This window comes from Cannabis sativa, chromosome 9 (genome assembly GCF_029168945.1).
Source record: "Cannabis sativa cultivar Pink pepper isolate KNU-18-1 chromosome 9, ASM2916894v1, whole genome shotgun sequence".
NCBI classification, from domain to species: domain Eukaryota; kingdom Viridiplantae; phylum Streptophyta; class Magnoliopsida; order Rosales; family Cannabaceae; genus Cannabis; species Cannabis sativa.
Window position 1 is genome coordinate 28,018,274 of NC_083609.1, and position 21,356 is coordinate 28,039,629.

Sequence of the window (21,356 nt, forward strand, 5' to 3'; positions counted from 1 at the left end):
GAATGGATGGAACCATTGTGCCAAGAGCCTGGAATGCCGATCACCTCAGAAAATATTACCAATAGCCAAAAATGTAACTTAGACTTTGTTTAAAGAGTTTGTACCATCCAAATGTATACCTCCTCCGCACGTTGAATAACACTGAGTGCCTTAAAAACAAAGTTTCTATGCCACTCAGGGGGGTACTAGGGTATACCGCACGGACAGACAGAAAACAAACTAAGTAAAATACCCTGACCCAAAGGGCACGTCAAAAAAAAAGTATGCACAAAAATAAAAAGCATAAGTGTAAAAATCCTGATTCAAAGGACAGGTCAAAAAAGAGAAATATGTGCGTCAAAAGAGATCACATATAAATATCCTAGCCCAAGGGACAGGTCAAAATATATACAAATGGCCCGGGGACAGGCCTTAGAAATTGTCTCCCCTTTAAATAAAAAACAGCTACATAAATGTATTGTCTCAAAGTAGTTGTATGTAAATAAATATATATAAAAAAATAATAATAATAAGAGAAGTGGGTGAAATCCTGGTTGTACTGGGTTAATCTCGAGCGGCCTAGTCAATGTGCATAGGAAGACGAGGTCCGATGCGTGCCTCCACCATGGCATCAAGCTTCTTCTTCTTCTCCCTAAATTTGTCAATCATCTCTTCAGGTTTGGGGTAGAAGGTAAGCTTGATATTTTGGTCATTGGTAGACCAAGCCATGAAGACTCCATCATCGAAGCGCTTAGGGCACCGGCCACAGGAAACGGGAGAAAGAAGCTCAGCTCTTTTTGCCTTCTTTGAGGCTTGTTCCTTAAAGTCCCTGAGCTCCTTCAGCTCCGCGGCTAGAGCGGCCCTGGACTATAAGTTTGCCTGGTGAGTTTCCTCTAAGGATCTCACCTTGGCAACCATCTCGTCCAAGGCTTCCCTGGCCTTCCGGAGCTCCCGCCTGGCCTTTGCAGCGGCCTCACCTTCCGCCCTCAGCTCCTCTTGATGCTTGGCCTCCAGCCTGTCTCTCCGCAAGGCCTCATCCCGGATCATGGCCTCCGCCTGGGCTTCCCTCCGCTTAGCCTCCTCCTCATTGGCCTTGGCAGCAACCTCCTGGTAAAGCTGCCTCTCCGCAGTAAGATCTTGAAGGACCTTCCTGACTTCGTTCATGTACCCAAAATCAGACAGAACGAAGCCATGGTTGATTATGTTCTTGGAGAGGCGGCCAGCTTCAGCAGCAAGCTAAGCAACAATTCAAGTATAAGAAAGAATCTCCAAAGAGAATAAGGGAAAAAACAAAATCACGAAGCACTTACCACAGTGAGGGAGTGGCTGAGATCCTGGACCTGGAAGATGGAGTTCAGGGAGGCACAAGTAGCGAACCGCTTAGGCGCGCACCGGGTAAGCTGAGACGCAAACTCGCCAGTCATCTCCGCGGCGAAGGGAGCCAAGGTGGGCCCAAGGAAGCAACGGAACCAGTCCGATAGGGGGTCCAAATTTAGGTCCCACGGATCCTGGTACTCCGGGTTGTTGATGGTTTCTTGCACCTCAACTTGCAGAACCCTCCTAAGGGCTTCCACCTCAGCAAACCCCCGGGAGTATTCATCCATGGCGTAGTTATGCTTAGCTATCCGGAGCTCCTGTCTCGCCTCGTCTCCATGGACCGGAGTCAGCACAATGTTGGGAGGGGCAGTATGCTCTTCCATGGGAGAGATCCCACCATCAAGGCCGTGGGCCGGAGTATCAGCTCTCCGAGGCCGCTTGGGCTCGTCCTGGGCAATCATTTTGCCCTTACGCTTGCGAATCAGAGCAATCTCTTGCTCTTCTTCACTTTTTTCAGCTTCCTCAGGAAGAGCCCAGAGCCCTCCTACACCTTCTTCAACTTCCTCAGAAAAGCCCCATTGCTTTTCTTGACCTTCTCCCGGCAGCACCTCCTCGTCATCCAATAAATCAATAGTGTCTGGAGGAGCGCTGGAAGAAATCTTTAGAGCAGGGGCCAGCGGGGAAGAAGTAAAGGCAGGAGGAGCCTCACGAGTGTGAACCCCAGCGAGCTGATCCAAAATGGCATCCATGGAGATACCTGCTACAACAAAAGAAAGCAAGTGTTAGAACATCCGTGGGAAACCACCAACACAAGATATGGCAAATAAGCTAGTCCTACCCTGACTCTCTAATTCGGCCCTAGCAAAGTTTCGAATTTTTATGCTGGCAGCATCATCTCCGAGATAGCTGTCCGAAGGCCGGAACCAGCTGGATGTAATGTAAGCTGAAGGACCTAAGGGAACGGGCTCCCGAGGACCAGAACCCATCCGGGACCGACCTAAGAAATCTCCTAAGTTTGAAAAATAAAATTCCTTCAAGTGATCCCCCCACCGGGTCGAGGGCATCCTAAACCTATACACACGCTCATCGAACCCTACGGGCCTAAGACTGGCATACTCGCCAACAGAAGGAACATAATGAACTACCAAAGGAGACTTACCGTCGGCGCCGGAAGTGCTGGCACCAGGAGCCCCAGTGTTCGGCTCTGGAACCAAAGGCTGTGGCCTGGGAGCCCTTCTCTCCGTTGAATCCCCAATATGAAGGGGCTTCCCGGCAATCGCCTGACTCCTTCTCTCCACCGGGCTCCCCAAGCGGAGCGTCTTCCCGGAAGCCGCCTGGGCCTTAGAGTACGCCTTCTCCTGGGCCTTCTGGTAGAGATACTCCTGGTATTTCTTCTCTGCCGTGGCAATGATCTCGTCCCGGAAGGTCTTCTCTGCGACCGGCGCCCTCACATTGGGACAGATAACCCGGGAAAGGTTAGAGTCCTCCACGGATTGATGCGGAAGGATGAGTTTTGCCTTCCTACAGTTCTCCTTAGTGACCAGACCCCCAACGTCAAGATCGACCCGGTTGTAAGAGGCAAAGGCATGGGCTCTCCGAAGAAAGGCCTGAGTAGGTGCAGTCCGTTCATAGGGGGGAATCCTCACCCACTCAGTAAGGAGTTCCGGATGGTCCACTGCCCGGAACCCGGAGGAGAAGAAAAAACGATGGCGATACTCCTTAACATGAGTTTGCCTGTTATACGGGACCACCCCTTCGTTAGCAGGGTGGGCCCGGAACCCATAAAAACCGTCCTTAAGTTTGTCCCCCTTCTTGGGGACGGAAACAAGTTCATAAAAATACAAAATTTCCGCCGGGCGGGGAGATCCCCATCCCTGGGCGGTGTAAAAAATAAATAAGCCGGAAAGCAGGCGGTATGCTTGGGGAATGAGTTGGTATGGCACAAGGCCGACAAAAACTAGAAAATTAACAAAATAATCCTGAAGAGGAAGCATGGCCCCGACCATCAGATGCGTTTGGCTCCAGGCCCCGAAGCCGCCGTAGTTGTGGTTGGGCGTCTCCCCGTCGCGAGGTGGCCGGTGGTAGGTCCCTGAGGTGGAAGGCTTGATTCCAGCAACCTCCACAATGTTTTCCAATTGATGGGGACAGGTCAAGGTGGAGTAAAGCTCAGCCGCTTCCCATTCGGTCGCCCGGGACTTGTACCCCTCCTGGGCAACGGGTTCCAGGGAGACCTCTTCAAGGGTAGCCATGCGCTTACCACTTTTCTTTGATGACTTTGAGCCAGAAGCAGACACTTTTCTATTCTGTAAAAAGAGTAAAATTCCAGCAGTTAGGCCCCATACCAAACCCTAAATTAAGAAAAAGGGAATGGGGGTCCCCTAACCGCTGGAAAGAGGCCCCCTCCGGACACGTGTCACACAGGAAACCCTGGAAGGATTCCCTGGACAAGAGTCGGGTGCAATAAATTCACAGAAGACGGCTTTACGCGATAAAGAAAACAGAAATAAAAGAGTCTGTCCTATGCCCTAAGCAACCATTATACGAAGGACGTATGGCCTTCTGCAAAGAAAGTAATAACAACAGAGGCGTGACAATAACAATCCTATCACTAGAGCAGTAAACTCAAACAGATCCTGTATGAAGGATTTAAACACTTGCATGCCCAGAAATTTCGAATGCAAACCCAGAAAAGAACAAGCAGATAAGTAATAGCATGCCATTAAATAATAAAGCAAAGGATGCAAAGAACTTACGATGAAGTGTTGAAACTGGGGGTCTTGCTGTGAGTCGAATAGAGACAAGAAGGAGTGGTAGCAACGAGCGAAGAAGAACTGGGAAAATCGCAAAGTGTTTAAAGGCCTTGTTCTAGGTCTGAGAATTTTCTCTCTAGGAAATTTGAGCAAAGATGGCAAGAAATGGGAAGTAACCGAAATGAAGAAAAGGTGGTGGCTTTTATAGGCAAAAATGCATGAGGAACAGGCGTCATCACCTACCAATCGAACGGTGGGGGAGGCGCACGATTCAAATGCTCAAAGATCAACGGACCAGATTGATTTACAATAAAGGCGGTGGAAACGCTTGAGTATCCGTCTGACACCATTAATGCGCCGTATCAATCAATGGGCGCGAAACGAATCGACCCCTGCAAAAAGTGAATCGCTGCATTAAAAGCCATCATTAAATACACCCCCACGCGCTCAAAGCTCGTGCCAGGAAACCGAGGAGTCAACCGGAAGTACTTGAACAAGCCTTGCTTCATTTTTCAAATAAACAAGGCTTGGGGGGTAAATGTTGTTGGGTTTTATGCCCTAAATAAAACTCATTTCAAAATAATCAGATTTACTTATTAATATAGATCAGAAATAACATTTAATGTTGCATGGTTCACATGATTTATTTCATGATTATATGTACATAATGTATAAATTCATCTGAAACCCTTTTCACATACTTGATCCTGTTTATTGTGCCGTCAACACATTGGAAAGTAAACATGACTATGTGAATAAAGTTTCCTAGATTTATCAGACACAGGGTTTTACTGATATGATAATCTACAACAAGAGTTTACTTGTATTTGGAGAAATACTATGTTCTTTCCAGAACATTGGTTAAAGTAAAGCTCAGGTTGGATGCATGGAGTATGCATCGGAAGGGACCGATATTGAACTTTGACTTAGATTTATTAAACTTACCGTAATATCTATTCAAGTCAATATCGCCTAGTTGATCCTAGATCAAATGATCTTAATCCTGTTATGATTAGGCTCAATCTTGAAAGGCTATTCGTGTTCTTTGATTTGTTAGTTAAGCCTACTTTTAGGTCAGGGTGATACGTACATTTTGGGAACACGGTAGTGCAATTGAGTGGGAGCGCTAGCATAAACATGGAATCTATAGCTTCTATCTGGCGAATAGTAAGCAAAGGATGATCTCCTTCGAGCTTGACCAAACGAAAAATAAATGGTGGAGATCTCATTTCACATAAGCTGAAATATCATTTATACGGGGTCAAGTGTTTTAAGGATAAAATACATAGTAGGGTGTTACGGTAATTTAATCCCTTTACTGTGTAGATCATTCATATAGAGGATAATTGATCAAATTAGGATTATAACAATGGATAACTAATGATGTGTCTATATGGTGGAACATATAGAGCATTGTATATACTGAGAGTGCAATTCGAAGTTCTATGCGTGGATTCAACGAAGAATTAATAAGTTAGTGAATTTTAGTGCTAAATTCTTGATCTACTTATTGGAAGCTCGGTTATATAGACCCATGGTCCCCCCACTAGTTGAGATAATATTGCTTGTAAGACTCATGTAATTGGTTTTGATTAATCAATTATAATTCTCAAATTAGACTATGTCTATTTGTGAATTTTTCACTAAGTAAGGGCGAAATTGTAAAGAAAGAGTTTATAGGGGCATATTTGTTAATTATGATACTTTGTATGGTTCAATTAATAAATATGATAAATGACAATATTATTTAATAATTATTTATAGTTATTAAATAGTTAGAATTGGCATTTAAATGGTTGAATTAGGAAATTGGCATTTTTGAGAAAATCAGATGTAGAAAAGGTAAAACTGCAAAATTGCAAAAAGTGAGGCCCAAATCCACTAGTATAGGGCCAGCCACTTTTGTAGGAAATTTAAACTGATATTTTCATTATTTTAATGCCAAATAATTCAAACCTAACCCTAGTGGAATGCTATAAATATATAGTGAAGGCTTCAGGAAAATTACACTTAAATTTTTCTATTTTTTCTTCAGAGAAAAACCTGAGCCTTTCGCTCTCCCTATCTTTAGCTGCCACTTCTTCTTTCTCTTCCCTCTTGAATTTTGAAATCCTTAGTGTATGAGTAGTGCCCACACACAGCAAGTGATACCTCAATCATAGTGAGGAAGATCGTGAAGAAAGATCATCAGCAAAGGAGATTCAGCATCAAGGATTCAGAGAAAGAGATCCAGGTTCAGATATTGATAATGCTCTGCTACAGAAAGGAATCAAGGGCTAGATATCTGAACGGAAGGAGTCATATTATTCCGCTGCACCCAATGTAAGGTTTCCTAAACTTTATATGTGTTTAATTTATCGTTTTAGAAAGTTCATATTTAGGATGTTAATAAACATACTTGTGAGTAGATCTAAGATCCTGGTAAAATAATTTCCAACAACTGGCCTCAGAGCCATGGTAATTGATTTACTTGCAAGAAATTTGGACTTTAAAACGATTGTTTGTATGTTTTTGGATGGTATCATGTTGTATTGAGTGTTATTTGATGATTGATTGATGTTTGTAAATTTTCGTGAAAAATAATTGCGATTTTGTTTCTGGAATTATTTTTATTGGATAGTATGGAAAAAATTAAGCAAGTTAGCCTTTTACAGAACTCAATTTTGATTTTATTTGAATTAGTTATGAATTTTTGAAGATTTGAAAAAATCTGGCCGTCTTTGAAATTTTCCTGCGATCGCAAATCTGTCCGTACAGTTCACAATTTTTTCGTTTTTCTTCGATTTTTCATGCTTTTTCATGGAATTAACTTCCGATTTTTGGTGTATTTTTGTATTTATACTATTACTATTCCTAATTCAATTCTAATTATCATTTTGAATTAATTTAATATTTTTTAAATTTAATTCAAGATATTAGTGTAATTTGAATTTGAATAGAATTAGTATCTATCTTCTTGCTTAAAAATCTATCTTATTTTTAAATTTGATTATATCTTATCTTAATTTTAAATTTAAGGTCAGATTTTATATATATTTTTTAAATTAATTTTTTTTTTAGATATTTTAATCTTATTTAAATTTAAAATAAGATAATTATAATCATGTAATTTTAAATAGATGTAAGATATTTTGCTAACTTTTAAATTTTGTTATTTTATTTATTTAAATTAAATTTAAAATCTGAAAAAGATATTTAACTTATCTTTTCTAATTTTTATTTAATTTTTATTTATAAAATAACATTTAAATTTTAAAAGTAGTTAGCAAATTTTGAAATGATATTTAGGTTGGTTGAAACCTAATTTTTCAAAATTGTAGGTTTAATTTTAAATTTAAATTTTTTTTAAAATTTTGAATGATTCAAATTTTTTTAAAATTTTCGAAAATTTTTAATTATTTAATTAATTATTTTCGAAATTAATTATTTAATTTAAAATTAAATAAATCCTACATCCAACTATCCAGCTAACCTTGTTGCAGGAGTATGTGTTTTAGCTTATGTGTAAGTTTTCAAAACCTATTATTACTTGATTGCAAATAGCCATGGTTACTTTTTGCCAGATCTAATGATCTGATGGCTCCCTTGGTCAAGATAATAATTTGTAACAGGTATATTTACAATCTTCTTTCATCTGTGTATGACCTAACAACATGATAGGACCCATCCAACGTGTGCCTGTGTGAGCCTATGTGTTTAATTTTATTATAGATGCATATAGGTTAATGTTGCTAAAATAAATTATCATAGTTCTTGATAGAATTTATTTAGGCCCATTTAGTTTTTGGGCTTATTCAATTAATAACAATTGTTCTTATTAAGGTTAAATTCCTCTCTTTTGGGCCTTGTGTGAGAGTTGGGAGCCATAGAAGTGGGTACGACATACTGAACCCAGCACCCCCTCACATGAACCACCCCAATTGTGAAGACCCATTTGCCTGATTTGAACAACTGTACTAGGTTAATTACACTAGTTTAACCTAATAAAATTGATTAGCAACATAATTAATTTCATTTATTTTGAAATTAATTTAAGAAAATTATAGTTTAAAGAATTCTTTATTCTAAGCTAAACTATATGTATTTTCTTGTATTTAATTAAATATAGAATTATAACCATCTAGATTCTTTCTGGAACATAATTTAAATTTTTCATTAAATATTCTTATTTAAGTTGATATTTAGTTATCTACAACTAACCAACTTAAATATGAATATCTTTTGAATTTCAAATTTTCAAAATTAAGTTGAGAAATTTTAGGCATTGGTTATTAAGATTCTTTAGATATTTTTTAAGTTAATATCTTTTTAAATATTAACTTAAAATGGAATATTTTCAAATTAAGTGGTTACAACTTAATTTTTGATATTTAATTAAATTTAAATTTGAAAAATATTTAAGTTCTAGATTTTTTCTAATACAACTTAAATTAGATATTTTTTTTTCAAATTTTGTGGAAAAGATACTTAGTCAAATAAGATATTTTCTAGATAGTTATTTCTAGACTACTTATTATTTCTAATATTAAATAGGAAAATATTATACATTGTGAAATTAATTATTTAAATAATTAATTTTGGTACAATTTATTTTAAGTATATTTTTTCCTAGTATTAAACTAGAGATTAATAATTAAGCCTTCTCTACACTTAATTATTTATTTCTTGAATTTAATACATTTAATTAATTTGAAAAATTAAATATCTAAGTTGATTTTTATCATCATACTTAAATATTTCTTTTTCATGACATTTAATTAAATAGAAAATTATTTTTAGTTGAAATTTATTTTTTCAACTAAATTTAAATAATTTTCAAAATATATTTTTTCTTTATTTTATTAATCAATTTTCGAAATTGCATTTCTTAAATGCTAGAATTTCGAATTTTATCTTGAAAAATAGATTAAGTTGTAAATTAATTATTTATTTTAATTAATTCTTGGATCAACTTAAATCAATGATTTTTTTCATTTATTGATTAATTTAAAATAAATTGAATTAAAGTATATTATTAGAAATTGAATTAATTAGTCAAAGGAAAATCTAGATAGATGATATTTTTGCTTGAAGTATTTTTTAAGTGTATTTAATTAAATAGAAAATTAATATTTAAGTTGATTTTCATCATCATACTTAAATATTTGAAATTTTTCTTATATATTTAATTAAATAGGAAAATTATATTTTTTGTTGTAAATTAATTTTATTAATTAATTTTGGGCCAACATTAAATTAGAATAATTTTTCCAGGATTAATTTTTTATTTTAACATGCATTTTCGAAAATTGTATTCTTAAATACTTTAATTTTTCGAAATGCAATATATATTTATAGAAAATTAAATTTGAGTTGTAAATTAATTTATATTAATTTTGTAACAACTTAAATTGAATATTTTTCTAAATATTTATTGGAAATTATTACTAAGATGGAAATAATTCATGTTATTTTCATATCCATCTAAGTAAAATTTATAAATATTAAATTAAAATTTATATTTAGAATTTTTCATTTTAAATTGGAAATTTTAAATAAATATATATTTAAAATAAATAAATTAAATAAAGAGAATCAAAGAAAATATATCACTTTAAATAATGAGCTTGATTATTATTAAGACATTCGATCTCCATTGTGGGTTTTACACTGCGTTTGTTTTAGTGAGTAATCCTCCCTAATGGAGGAACGTTCATTAGCAATTTCGCACCGTTTAACCTCGCATGATAAGTAGTTTGTAAGTGTTTTGTATGGTATATATCACCTTAATGGTGACGACCATACTTGACTTGCAAATTATGAAACAATGGTGGAAGCTCATAAGATAGAATTGCCTTGACTCTCGCCTAAACGGGACAACGCTGAATTCCAATCTTGATCGAATAAAAGGTTGCTAGAATGGTTATCATTTTAGATGAGCTGACAACTCTATTCAATGGATGATGCTTTGACTCTCGCATAAACGGGACACTGTATCAGTTTGTTGAAAAACCTTGGAAATTATTTAGGATTGTATGTTTTAGTATTTTCACTTGTCATTCCTACTTGCTATATGCTTATAATTTCTGAATTGTGTATGAATTTATATTGAACCATGTTAATTTCTGTTATTAAATTGTAGTTTAATTTCGAATCTTCATTGTTGGTCTAACATGTTTGTTTATCTAATGAGATAAATTCCTAATGGATTTTCACCATTAGACATACATAATAGTGTAAGATCTCGAAAGATAAATATTGTATATGCAACATCTAGCTGTTCATCAATTGATGACACCTTAGACTAGTATTTTTACAATATGAAACAAGAAGATTACATAAATAAGATTACTTTGTCTTTCGCTAATCGAAGCATCGTTGGATTCTTATTTATAAACGAAATTATCCTAATTCCTCTTAGCTTATTCATTTCGAATTAGCTTCAAAACATATCATTGGATGAATGGTCTATAAATCATTTCATGTCATTCTATATTTTCTCTTAAGAAATTAAATGACGCATATGATTATAATCCCGAAATTCTATTCCCAATTGATATAAATCCTCAATCTTAGAAATCTCCTACTTGTATGGGCAAATCAGACTTAGAATTAAATTAGTAGTGGTGGTCCAAGAAAGAATTACTCATTATATTTGGTTGAATTTAAGTCATTGACTTTAATTTTAGAATCCAAACAGAAATTTTCTTATATTTCTAATTCCAGGATGCAATACAGTTACACCTTCACAAGGGTTTAATATCCATCTTCTATTAATGGATTCAAACTGTATGGAATATGAGTTAGGTATTCTGTGACCAGGATCCACTTGCACTATTCTAAAATTCTTTTATAAACCTAAGTCATCAAAAGACACTACCACTTTTTTTTTAATCTATGGCATTTGTATCTTGTTCATAGTGGATTTGACAAGATCAATCTCTGCAAAGAGTTAATATGCCTATATCCACTGAAAGTAGTTCATCTCATTCGCAGATGGATGTACATTCAGGGGTGGATATGAGTTTTTCGTTGTATTCTTAAAACGATAACTCTAGATTATACCTTTTAGCAAGAAATTTGAAATGTTTAAAAATTTCATTAATTTCTAGCAATGGTTAAAACCATTAAGGTAAGTGGTTAAAGATCTTGCGAACTGATAGGGGTGGAGAAATAGTTAGTAGATATGCAGTTCAAAGATCATTAAATTGATTTTTGAATTATATCCAAACTTACCTCCCCAGAAATTTGGAGTTGCATGTTGATGATTAGTTACTAGTCGTTGCCTAAATCCTTCTATGGTAATACAATTTCAGAATGATGTAATGGTTGTATACTTAATGTAAATCATTACTAGATTCATGGATGACCTAATCAAAATCTTAAGAAAAGCTAGAACTATTAACCATGGTTTGTTAGCTATTCTAAGTGATTAGGGGTGGACCATCCCATTGTCAATAGATAAGAAAGTGTTTGTTCAAACAAATACTACTTTTCTAAGAAAATGACTAAGTCTGAAAAACAAGTAGCAAATAAAGGAGATATTTTTCTTGATTCCAAAAGTGTTCTATCATCTTATATAACATATGATGATCCCACTGCCTCTGTTGTCTTGTCACAACCAAAGAGGTTAATACCATTTAGTTTTCTTCGACATAATTCACGGTACCTTGTCGTAGTGGGAGAGTTTCTAGGAACTCACCTTCTTATGACTTGGGAGACACTAGTGATTAATGTCCATTGTGAGTTTAAACAAGTAATGGATTGTTAAGATAAGAAACTAAGAAGAAAGCCAATAGAACTATGGTTTAATCCATTCACATGGAGTAACCTAAAGTTTTCTATTACAAGGACATAAAAGGAAATTTTCGTTTATAAGTCCATTCAATGGACTTAACAAAACTTCCTGTTCCTAGTATTATAGGTTTGAGTTTATCTAAACCTATGGCTTGTGGTATACCTGGTAATTACTTACTCTAATGCAAGCAACTTACTTTAGTAAGATGCTGAAGCATTTTCTTTCTAATGGCAATCTATAGAAGCTTCACAACTTCTTAGGTATAGATTTTATTTATCTAAGGAAAAGTCTTAACTATTCCAGAAAAGATAAAGCCATGAAAGAATTTCTTATATCAACAGTGAGAGGTCTTAGATATGCTTTTGTATGCCTTAGACCAGACACTTGCTGTTGAGTGGGAGTAATGAGTAGGTATCAGATTAATCCAGGAGAAGAACATTGGAAGACAATCAAGTAAATCCTAAGATTAAGAAGAGGAACTATATGTTAGTCTATAAGGGTGTGTTTAAAACTCTTAGACTACACCATATCAGATTTCGAAATTTGCCTTTGTGCTAGTAAATCTTTCTGATAAGATGGTGGTTACTCTGGGGGTGGAATAGTGATTTTGGAGAAGTGTAAAAACCTATCTGAAGTCTCTAGGTCTACCAGAGAGGGACTGAATGTTAAGGTTGCAGGAAAGGTACTTATTCAGTCTAAGGAAAGTTCTATACATTTTTGGCATCATTCCGAATTGCCTTAAACTACTAGTGTTAATTTCCTGATTAACCAAATGTAGTTGCCAAAGATATAGAATCCAGTATCCCAAGAGAGTAGACATATAGAGAGGAATTTCACATTATCAATGATTTTGTGATTAAGGAAAAGTAATAGTGGAGAAAAGGTTGTGGTTAATTCAACCTTTCAGATCCTATTACAAGGAGTTTACTACTACTACACTTGATTTATATATCAAGGTGTTGAGATTATTTGAAACGCACTTTTTGTTTTATATTAGTGCAAGTGGGAGTTTGTTGGGTTTAATGCCCTAAATAAAACTCATTTCAAAATAATCAGATTTACTTATTAATATAGATCAGAAATAACATTTAATGTTGCATGGTTCACATGATTTATTTCATGATTATATGTACATAATGTATAAATTCATCTGAAACCCTTTTCACATACTTGATCTTGTTTATTGTGCCGTCAACACATTGGAAAGTAAACATGACTATGTGAATAAAGTTTCCTAGATTTATCAGACACAGGATTTTACTGATATGATAATCTACAACAAGAGTTTACTTGTATTTTTAGAAATACTATGTTCTTTCCAAAACATTGGTTAAAGTAAAGCTCAGGTTGGATGCATGGAGTATGCATCGGAAGGGACCGATATTGAACTTTGACTTAGATTTATTAAACTTACCGTAATATCTATTCAAGTCAATATCGCCTAGTTGATCCTAGATCAAATGATCTTAATCCTGTTATGATTAGGCTCAATCTTGAAAGGCTATTCGTGTTCTTTGATTTGTTAGTTAAGCCTACTTTTAGGTCAGGGTGATACGTACATTTTGGGAACACGGTAGTGCAATTGAGTGGGAGCGCTAGCATAAACATGGAATCTATAGCTTCTATCTGGCGAATAGTAAGCAAAGGATGATCTCCTTCGAGCTTGACCAAACGAAAATAAATGGTGGAGATCTCATTTCACATAAGCTGAAATATCATTTATACGGGGTCAAGTGTTTTAAGGATAAAATACATAGTAGGGTGTTACGGTAATTTAATCCTTTTACTGTGTAGATCATTCATATAGAGGATAATTGATCAAATTAGGATTATAACAATGGATAACTAATGATGTGTCTATATGGTGGAACATATAGAGCATTGTATATACTGAGAGTGCAATTCGAAGTTCTAATGCGTGGATTCAACGAAGAATTAATAAGTTAGTGAATTTTAGTGCTAAATTCTTGATCTACTTATTGGAAGCTCGGTTATATAGACCCATGGTCCCCCCACTAGTTGAGATAATATTGCTTGTAAGACTCATGTAATTGGTTTTGATTAATCAATTATAATTCTCAAATTAGACTATGTCTATTTGTGAATTTTTCACTAAGTAAGGGCGAAATTGTAAAGAAAGAGTTTATAGGGGCATATTTGTTAATTATGATACTTTGTATGGTTCAATTAATAAATATGATAAATGACAATATTATTTAATAATTATTTATAGTTATTAAATAGTTAGAATTGGCATTTAAATGGTTGAATTAGGAAATTGGCATTTTTGAGAAAATCAGATGTAGAAAAGGTAAAACTGCAAAATTGCAAAAAGTGAGGCCCAAATCCACTAGTATAGGGCCAGCCACTTTTGTAGGAAATTTAAACTGATATTTTCATTATTTTAATGCCAAATAATTCAAACCTAACCCTAGTGGAATGCTATAAATATATAGTGAAGGCTTCAGGAAAATTACACTTAAATTTTTCTATTTTTCCTTCAGAGAAAAACCTGAGCCTTTCTCTCTCCCTATCTTTAGCTGCCACTTCTTCTTTCTCTTCCCTCTTGAATTTCGAAATCCTTAGTGTATGAGTAGTGCCCACACACAGCAAGTGATACCTCAATCATAGTGAGAAAGATCGTGAAGAAAGATCATCAGCAAAGGAGATTCAGCATCAAGGATTCAGAGAAAGAGATCCAGGTTCAGATATTGATAATGCTCTGCTACAGAAAGGAATCAAGGGCTAGATATCTGAACGGAAGGAGTCATATTATTCCGCTGCACCCAATGTAAGGTTTCCTAAACTTTATATGTGTTTAATTTATCGTTTTAGAAAGTTCATATTTAGGATGTTAATAAACATACTTGTGAGTAGATCTAAGATCCTGGTAAAATAATTTCCAACAAATGTTGCCCCTGATTTTGCCCAATATACGTGGACCAATCAGATAAGGACACGTGGATCAAGCAATTCACAATATTTGCTAAGTCTTTATGCCATAAGGTAACGTCCAGGACGTAGCCCCCGGAGAAGGCACATGGAACCCTATATGCTCCCGGAGACTCGAATAGCGCTAAGGCATCTCCGGGAGGTGTCAGGCTTCTCCTGAGCAATCAAGTCGCATTAAATGCCGCATGGGAGGAAGCGTGTTGGGACTGCTACACGCAATAAAGTCTGACAGAACAACCTCCAACCAAGAAATGCAGACAAGAATGATCATTTAAGTCTAGCGACGGCTACACCGTGAAGAGTCACGTCAATCAAAAGACAAAAAGGACATTCCACATAAAAACCCTACAACACCTAGGGATTTGACCATGCATTACCCATGGTATATTCATTGGGAATACCCAATTTTATGGATACTTACAGATACACTTGTAAGGACAATTCTAGGGATTACCCTACCAAAAACACTATAAATATCCCCTCAAAGCTCATTAAATGGGATCGAGAATCTTGGGCTGCATATGAGCAAGTAGAGTAAATACTCACCAAGAACATTCTCTGTATTTATAAGGGTGAAATTCTCCCAAGTATATTCTCTGTATTAAATACATCCATAAATAACAAAGACTCGTGGACTAAGGCTCATTAACGCCCCAACCACGTAAAAATCCTTCTCTCACTTTCTTACAGCTCGGTAATTTTATAATATTTTATTAGTTGCAGAAAATCTCGGTCAACAGTAAGTAACCATACATTATTATATTATTAACATCAATTATCTTCTATTACTTATTTTATTTTAATGGTGTTGTCCTGTGCAGCAAATTTCAAAAGCATTTTGGGTGAAGTATTGTGAGTCCTTATCCAATCAAGTATTTCGTAAGCTTCCATGTGGATCAACAGAGGAGACAAAGTTGACCAAAAGTAGTGATGGAAAGGTATGAATTAATAGAAAAAGAGTTTGAATAAATTTGCACAACACAATTAATTAATGCTATTATTCTTTAAGTAAACTCTGAGTTAAATATTTGGTATTTGATTATCCTAATCATTTACAGGAGCATAATGTTGATATTGATGACTCTAATGAAAATTCAGACTCTCGGCCTAACAAGATAAGAAAGACTAGTCCTTATGATAATTCTGAAGGTATATATTCATCATCATCATCATAACTGAATGCAAATATGGCTACAGAATTAATTTAATTATGCAATTTTTATTTTCAGCTGCAAATAAGACAAAATCAGTATCTGAAGCAAATACTGATCATGACAATCAAGGCACAGCCACTAATAATAATAATAAGAGGCCTTCATCTGAAGCAGCCACCAAATTCTTTACAAACAATCCTTACTTTCAAGTGAAATTGAGAGCACATCAATTGCGTGGAAATGGAAATTTGGTATGTACAAGTTGTTACTCTCATTCATAGACATCTCTGTATCAAAATTGTCTTTCTTTGTAGATAATTTACTATATTGATTCTTGTTTGTGCAGTATATTCCAGTGGCTATCGCAAACTCTTGATTTGAGAAAAAGGCACAAATTGTGAGTCTTTGGGTTGGTGAGAAATATTGGCATGTGAATTTAACTATTAATAAGCGACCAGAATATAAGTTTTCTTCTGGATGGGCTGCATTTGCAAGAGACAACTTTCTTCAAAAAACTGATGTTTGCTTCTTTGAACTGATCAACAAGAATCAACCTGCAGAGATCAAAGTTACCATATTTAGACAAAGTAAAAGTAGTATGGCTCAACAACAAACTCTTGTAATTATACCAAATCTTCTACTTGTACAATTTACCCCAGCTGAAGGGGTTTTATTTTATATAATTGACCCTTAATCAATATCAACTAAAATGGTTGCTTATTAATGTTGATGTTGTTAGTGTTTTGTTAATTTGTAATTAATTCTCTTAAGCCATGCATGCCTATTTGATTTCTAAAGTTCACTTTAAAAAATACTTTAGACCAACAAGAAGATTACATCTTAACAAGTAATGATGATATGAGTCTATTTTTATTGTACTGAGATATGTAATGAGGAAAATCAAAATCAATTTTCAATCCTACAAGCAAAATCAATTTCAACTCCTTAAAATATGGTCGGATTTAGACTTATTATTATATTTAGTTTAAAATTTTAATTATTGCCTATTTTTATTTTACATCTATTTATCATGTAAGTTCAATGTAAGTCCAATATATATGGATCGATTGAATATGCCTTTAAATGGACAATAAACTTTATCAATTAATTTTTTTTTTTACCAGTCACATATTATTGTTATCTTTTTATTAGACCATCTCCAATATTAAATAAGTATCACTAAAAATTAGTTGAATTTTTAAGCTTACCAAAGATAACAGGGTGTTTCTTAAGTGTAGTTGGAGATAATTGCACAACTTGTTTGTCGACCATGACCATGTATGTAATTATAATGTAATTATGTAATTAAAAGTAATTGAGAGTATCCAATTACACTCTACAAATCTCATGGCCCTATAAGAATTGAGTGTAATTATTATAATTTTTTTATTTTAAATATTAACTATTAAAACATATTATTTTCTTATATAATTATTAATTATTTTGACAAATAAAATATTAACAATTTATATATCATTAACAACACATACCACATTATATTTTAAAATATAATGTAATTAATAGACACTGTAATTATTATAACTTACACTAAACATGAATTTATTCTTTTAAAACAGTTTCAGGCACTAAAAAATATATATTTTTTTTTTGAATAAAGTAGTAAACTTTTATTAATGATAGCAATCATTCATAACAATTGAACGCACTTCAGCAGAACAGTCCTCAAGCTGAAATGCACGACCTGAAAAGAAACAAGAGCTCCTGGCAAGACAGTGAGCTGCTTTGTTTGCAGATCGTTTAACAAAACAAATTTCAATATAATTCTTAGACAATAAAAACTTACGCACATCAATCACTAACAGACCGAATTGAGATAACATAGGAGTGTTACTCTTAATTGCTTGAACACACAGTAGACTGTCAGTTTCGAGAACAACACTTTGCCAATCATGTCTATCAATACAGCTCAAAGCCTCCTTGATACCGATAATCTCCGCCATTTCGGGTTGGACCAAACCTGTCCTACCTAGAGTAAAGGCTTCAATCACATGACCGGTATTGTCCCTGGCTATACATCCCAATCCAAAACGTCCTTCTTGAGTAAACAAAGCCCCATCTACATTCACCTTGATCTTGTTCCCATTGGGTCTCTCCCATTGCTCAGTTTTAACCCCATCCGTAGCAAGATGAGATAGAGAAAATCCTCTCCGTTCTTGAGCAATTTTATATTGATCTAGGCATGATCTTGCAGATGCAACTATACTTACTGCATTAGAGACTTTTTGTTGTCAAACCACTTCGTTACGGGCTCGCCAAATAGCCCACGCCATCACTGCTAATTCCTCCAATTCAACAATCCTTCCACGATTTACAGCCCCCAGTAGCCAAGTGTAAAAATCAACATAAAAAACATTACCAACATCCACTGAAGATCTGTTCCAGCAGGATCTCGCAACAGGGCAAGCCACAAGTGCATGAAAAATAGTCTCATCTTCCCCTTTGCAAACTGGACAGATGGGACTAAGAGGAACATGTCTCTTAAGAAGTTGAACACATGTCGGCAAACAACCAGAGGCAGCCCTCCACAAGAAATTACAAACTTTAGGAGGCACTTTAAGATCCCAGATAGATCTCCATAAATTCGTAGGTTGAACAGTAGGCCAAGCACCCTTAAGCACTTGAAGATTTTTATAAGCAATTGTAGTTTTCTTGTTGATTTTATGTTGTTTTCGTGTTGTTTCTCAGAAAACCGTAAAAATGTAAAAAAAAAAAAAATATATTATTTGAACGTAAAAATATAAATATTTTACAAAAAAAAAAATTGTGTCTTATGTAATTATTCCTTATTATAACTCACTAAACATGAATTTATTCTTTTAAAACAGTTTCAGGCCCTAAAAACAATTTTAGTTTCATTAATTTGGGGGAATATATTTATTAAAAATAAAAATAAAACTTGTCTATTTTAATAATTTCACTAAATAATAAAAATATATTTTAACTTTTTCTGAAAAAATAAAATAAAATTGAGGTGTACTCATACAGTCATACCTATTTTTTAGTCTTAGGTATTTTGAGTGTAAAAATAACTCCCATTTCTCTATATTCTTTTAAAAAAAATACATATCCTTTTTTTTTTTTTGCTGAACAAAAAAAAAAAAATACATATCTTATTTTTGTGAACCTATACCTTATTTTTTATTGTAAACCTATACCTTTAAACGACTTTTCAAAAAAAAAAAAAGGAAACGAAAGTTTTCCGTTAAAAATATTGGAATTATAAGATTTTCATATCAATAAAAAGGAAAGTTTCCAAACTTGATACACAAGAAACTTTTGCTTACATATTTCCCTTTTTTTGTTTACTTAATAGTGTTTGAATCATTTGTTTCACAGCAAAATTAAACGAGAAAATTGTTCAACAATGGCTTCTTCTGATTCTTATAGTCATATTACACAGGTTGAGACACAGTTTCCTCTAACTGCTCACCATATTTTCAATATTATTATTGAACAAACTCCTCCCAACACCAAGTTGGTAAGCATACCTTATTACTACTCTACTCTACTCTTTGTGCATCAACTTTAATTGATTCTTTTTCGATGATTTATTATGTATGCACACCAGATATTACAGCTTGATAGCCTTGATTTTGTGGTAAATTCGTCTAAATTTATTATGTATACATATATTTATGTATAGCCCTGATTTGTGATTTTGTGGAAAAAAGAAATTTTACCCTAAGTTTGTCTAATTTGTTTACTTTGGAAATATTGTCAATGTGCTAAAATTAGAGGATGGCATGTTAAAGTAAGTCTCTTATGATATGTTGAATTTTCGATTCCTCTAAATATATCCCTAATCATAATCTCTGCAACTTGAAAAAAGTGCTTCTTTGATTTATATAGGTTGCAGTCATGTGTAGTTATGTTTTCTGGTAGCTTAACTTTAGTGGTAATTTATCTTCCATTAACATTTTTTTATGGTGTTCTCTTGTGCAGCAAATTTCAAAGGCGTTTTGGGTCAAATATTGTGAGTCCTTATCCAATCAAGTATTTCCTAAGCTTCCATGTGGATCAACAGAGGAAGCAGAGTTGACCACAAGTAGTGATGGAAAGGTATGAATTAATAGAAAAAGGGTTGGAATAAATTTGCACAACACAATTAATTAATGCTATTATTCTTTAAGTAAACTCTGACTTCGATGTTATGGTATTTGATTATCCTTTTACTCCTAATAATCATTTTTAGGATCATAATGTTGATATTGATGATTCTAATGAAGATTCAGACTCTCGGCCCAACAAGATAAGGAAGACTAGTCCTTATGGTAATTCTGAAGGTATATATTCACCATCATCATCATCATAATTGAATGCAAATATGGTTACTAATTATGCAATTGTTGTTTTTAGGTGCAAATAAGACAAGTTTAACTCCTTGTGTGAAAATTGAACCTTCTTCTACTAGCAATAATTATGATGATAAAGCAAATAAAGAAGTAATTGAACCTTCAGGTAACAAGTCTATTATGATTCAAGACAAGAATAATGTCAAGCGTTCCCCTAGAAAAGTTAGCTTATATACATTTTGTTTATATAGTTAATGCAGAAAAGTTTGCAAAACTGGTATGTGAAGAAAATACTAATGACAATCAAGGCACTAATAATAATCAGAGGTCTTCATCTTCTGGACTTAGTCTAGCTTCTGAAGCAGCCAGCAAATTCATCTCAGACAATCCTTACCTCCAAGTGAATTTGAGATCATCTCATGTGCATGGAAGAAGAATGGTATGTAAAAAATGTGGCCCATTCATATACATTATTATCATGACATCTTTGTATCAAAATTGTCTTCTTTTTAAATAATTTCATCTCATGAAGAATGAATTATGTTTGAATATCAATTCTTCGTTGTGCAGTATATTCCAAGGGCTTTTGGAAACCTTTATTTCGAGAAAAAGGCACAAACTGTAACTCTTTGGGTTGGTGAGAAAAATTGGCATGTGAACTTAACTGTTAATAAGGGATCAGTTGGATTAGAGTATAGGTTTTCTAGTGGATGGGCTGCATTTGCAAGAGGGAATTGTCTTCAGCCAAGTGATTTGTGCATATTTGAGCTGATACAGAGGAATCAACCTCAGATGAAAGTTACCATATTTAGACAAAATGGTTTGTCTCTGTAATAAACTGTTGAAATAATAATATAATGACTAAAATGCTTGCTTTTACAATGGTGTTTGTGAATTTGCGATTGTCTTAGGCCATGCCTAATTGATTTCTCAACTTCACTTTTTCATGTATGGTAAATAATAACTATGAAAAGAACTATGTAATGTTTTGGTGTAACACATATAACACAAATAAAAAAACCTATGTAGACCAATTTGGAACTTAAGACTAAATTAATGGCTAACAAAATTGTTCTAAAAGATTCTCTCAGAAGTAATCAAATATGTTAAAGTA

The 21,356-nt window shown here is 34.2% G+C and overlaps 1 protein-coding gene across 1 annotated transcript; it reads left to right on the forward strand.

Annotated features, from left to right (window-relative positions):
* Positions 1-19,202: 19,202 nt before the first annotated feature.
* Positions 19,203-21,119, forward strand: LOC115724196 (B3 domain-containing protein REM19-like). Its single transcript, XM_030653676.2, has 6 exons — positions 19,203-19,428; positions 19,893-20,009; positions 20,143-20,233; positions 20,307-20,408; positions 20,494-20,681; positions 20,813-21,119. The coding sequence occupies exons 1-6, from the start codon at positions 19,315-19,317 to the stop codon at positions 21,074-21,076; spliced, it is 876 nt and encodes a 291-aa protein (XP_030509536.2). The 5' UTR covers positions 19,203-19,314; the 3' UTR covers positions 21,077-21,119.
* The last annotated feature ends 237 nt before the right edge of the window (positions 21,120-21,356 follow it).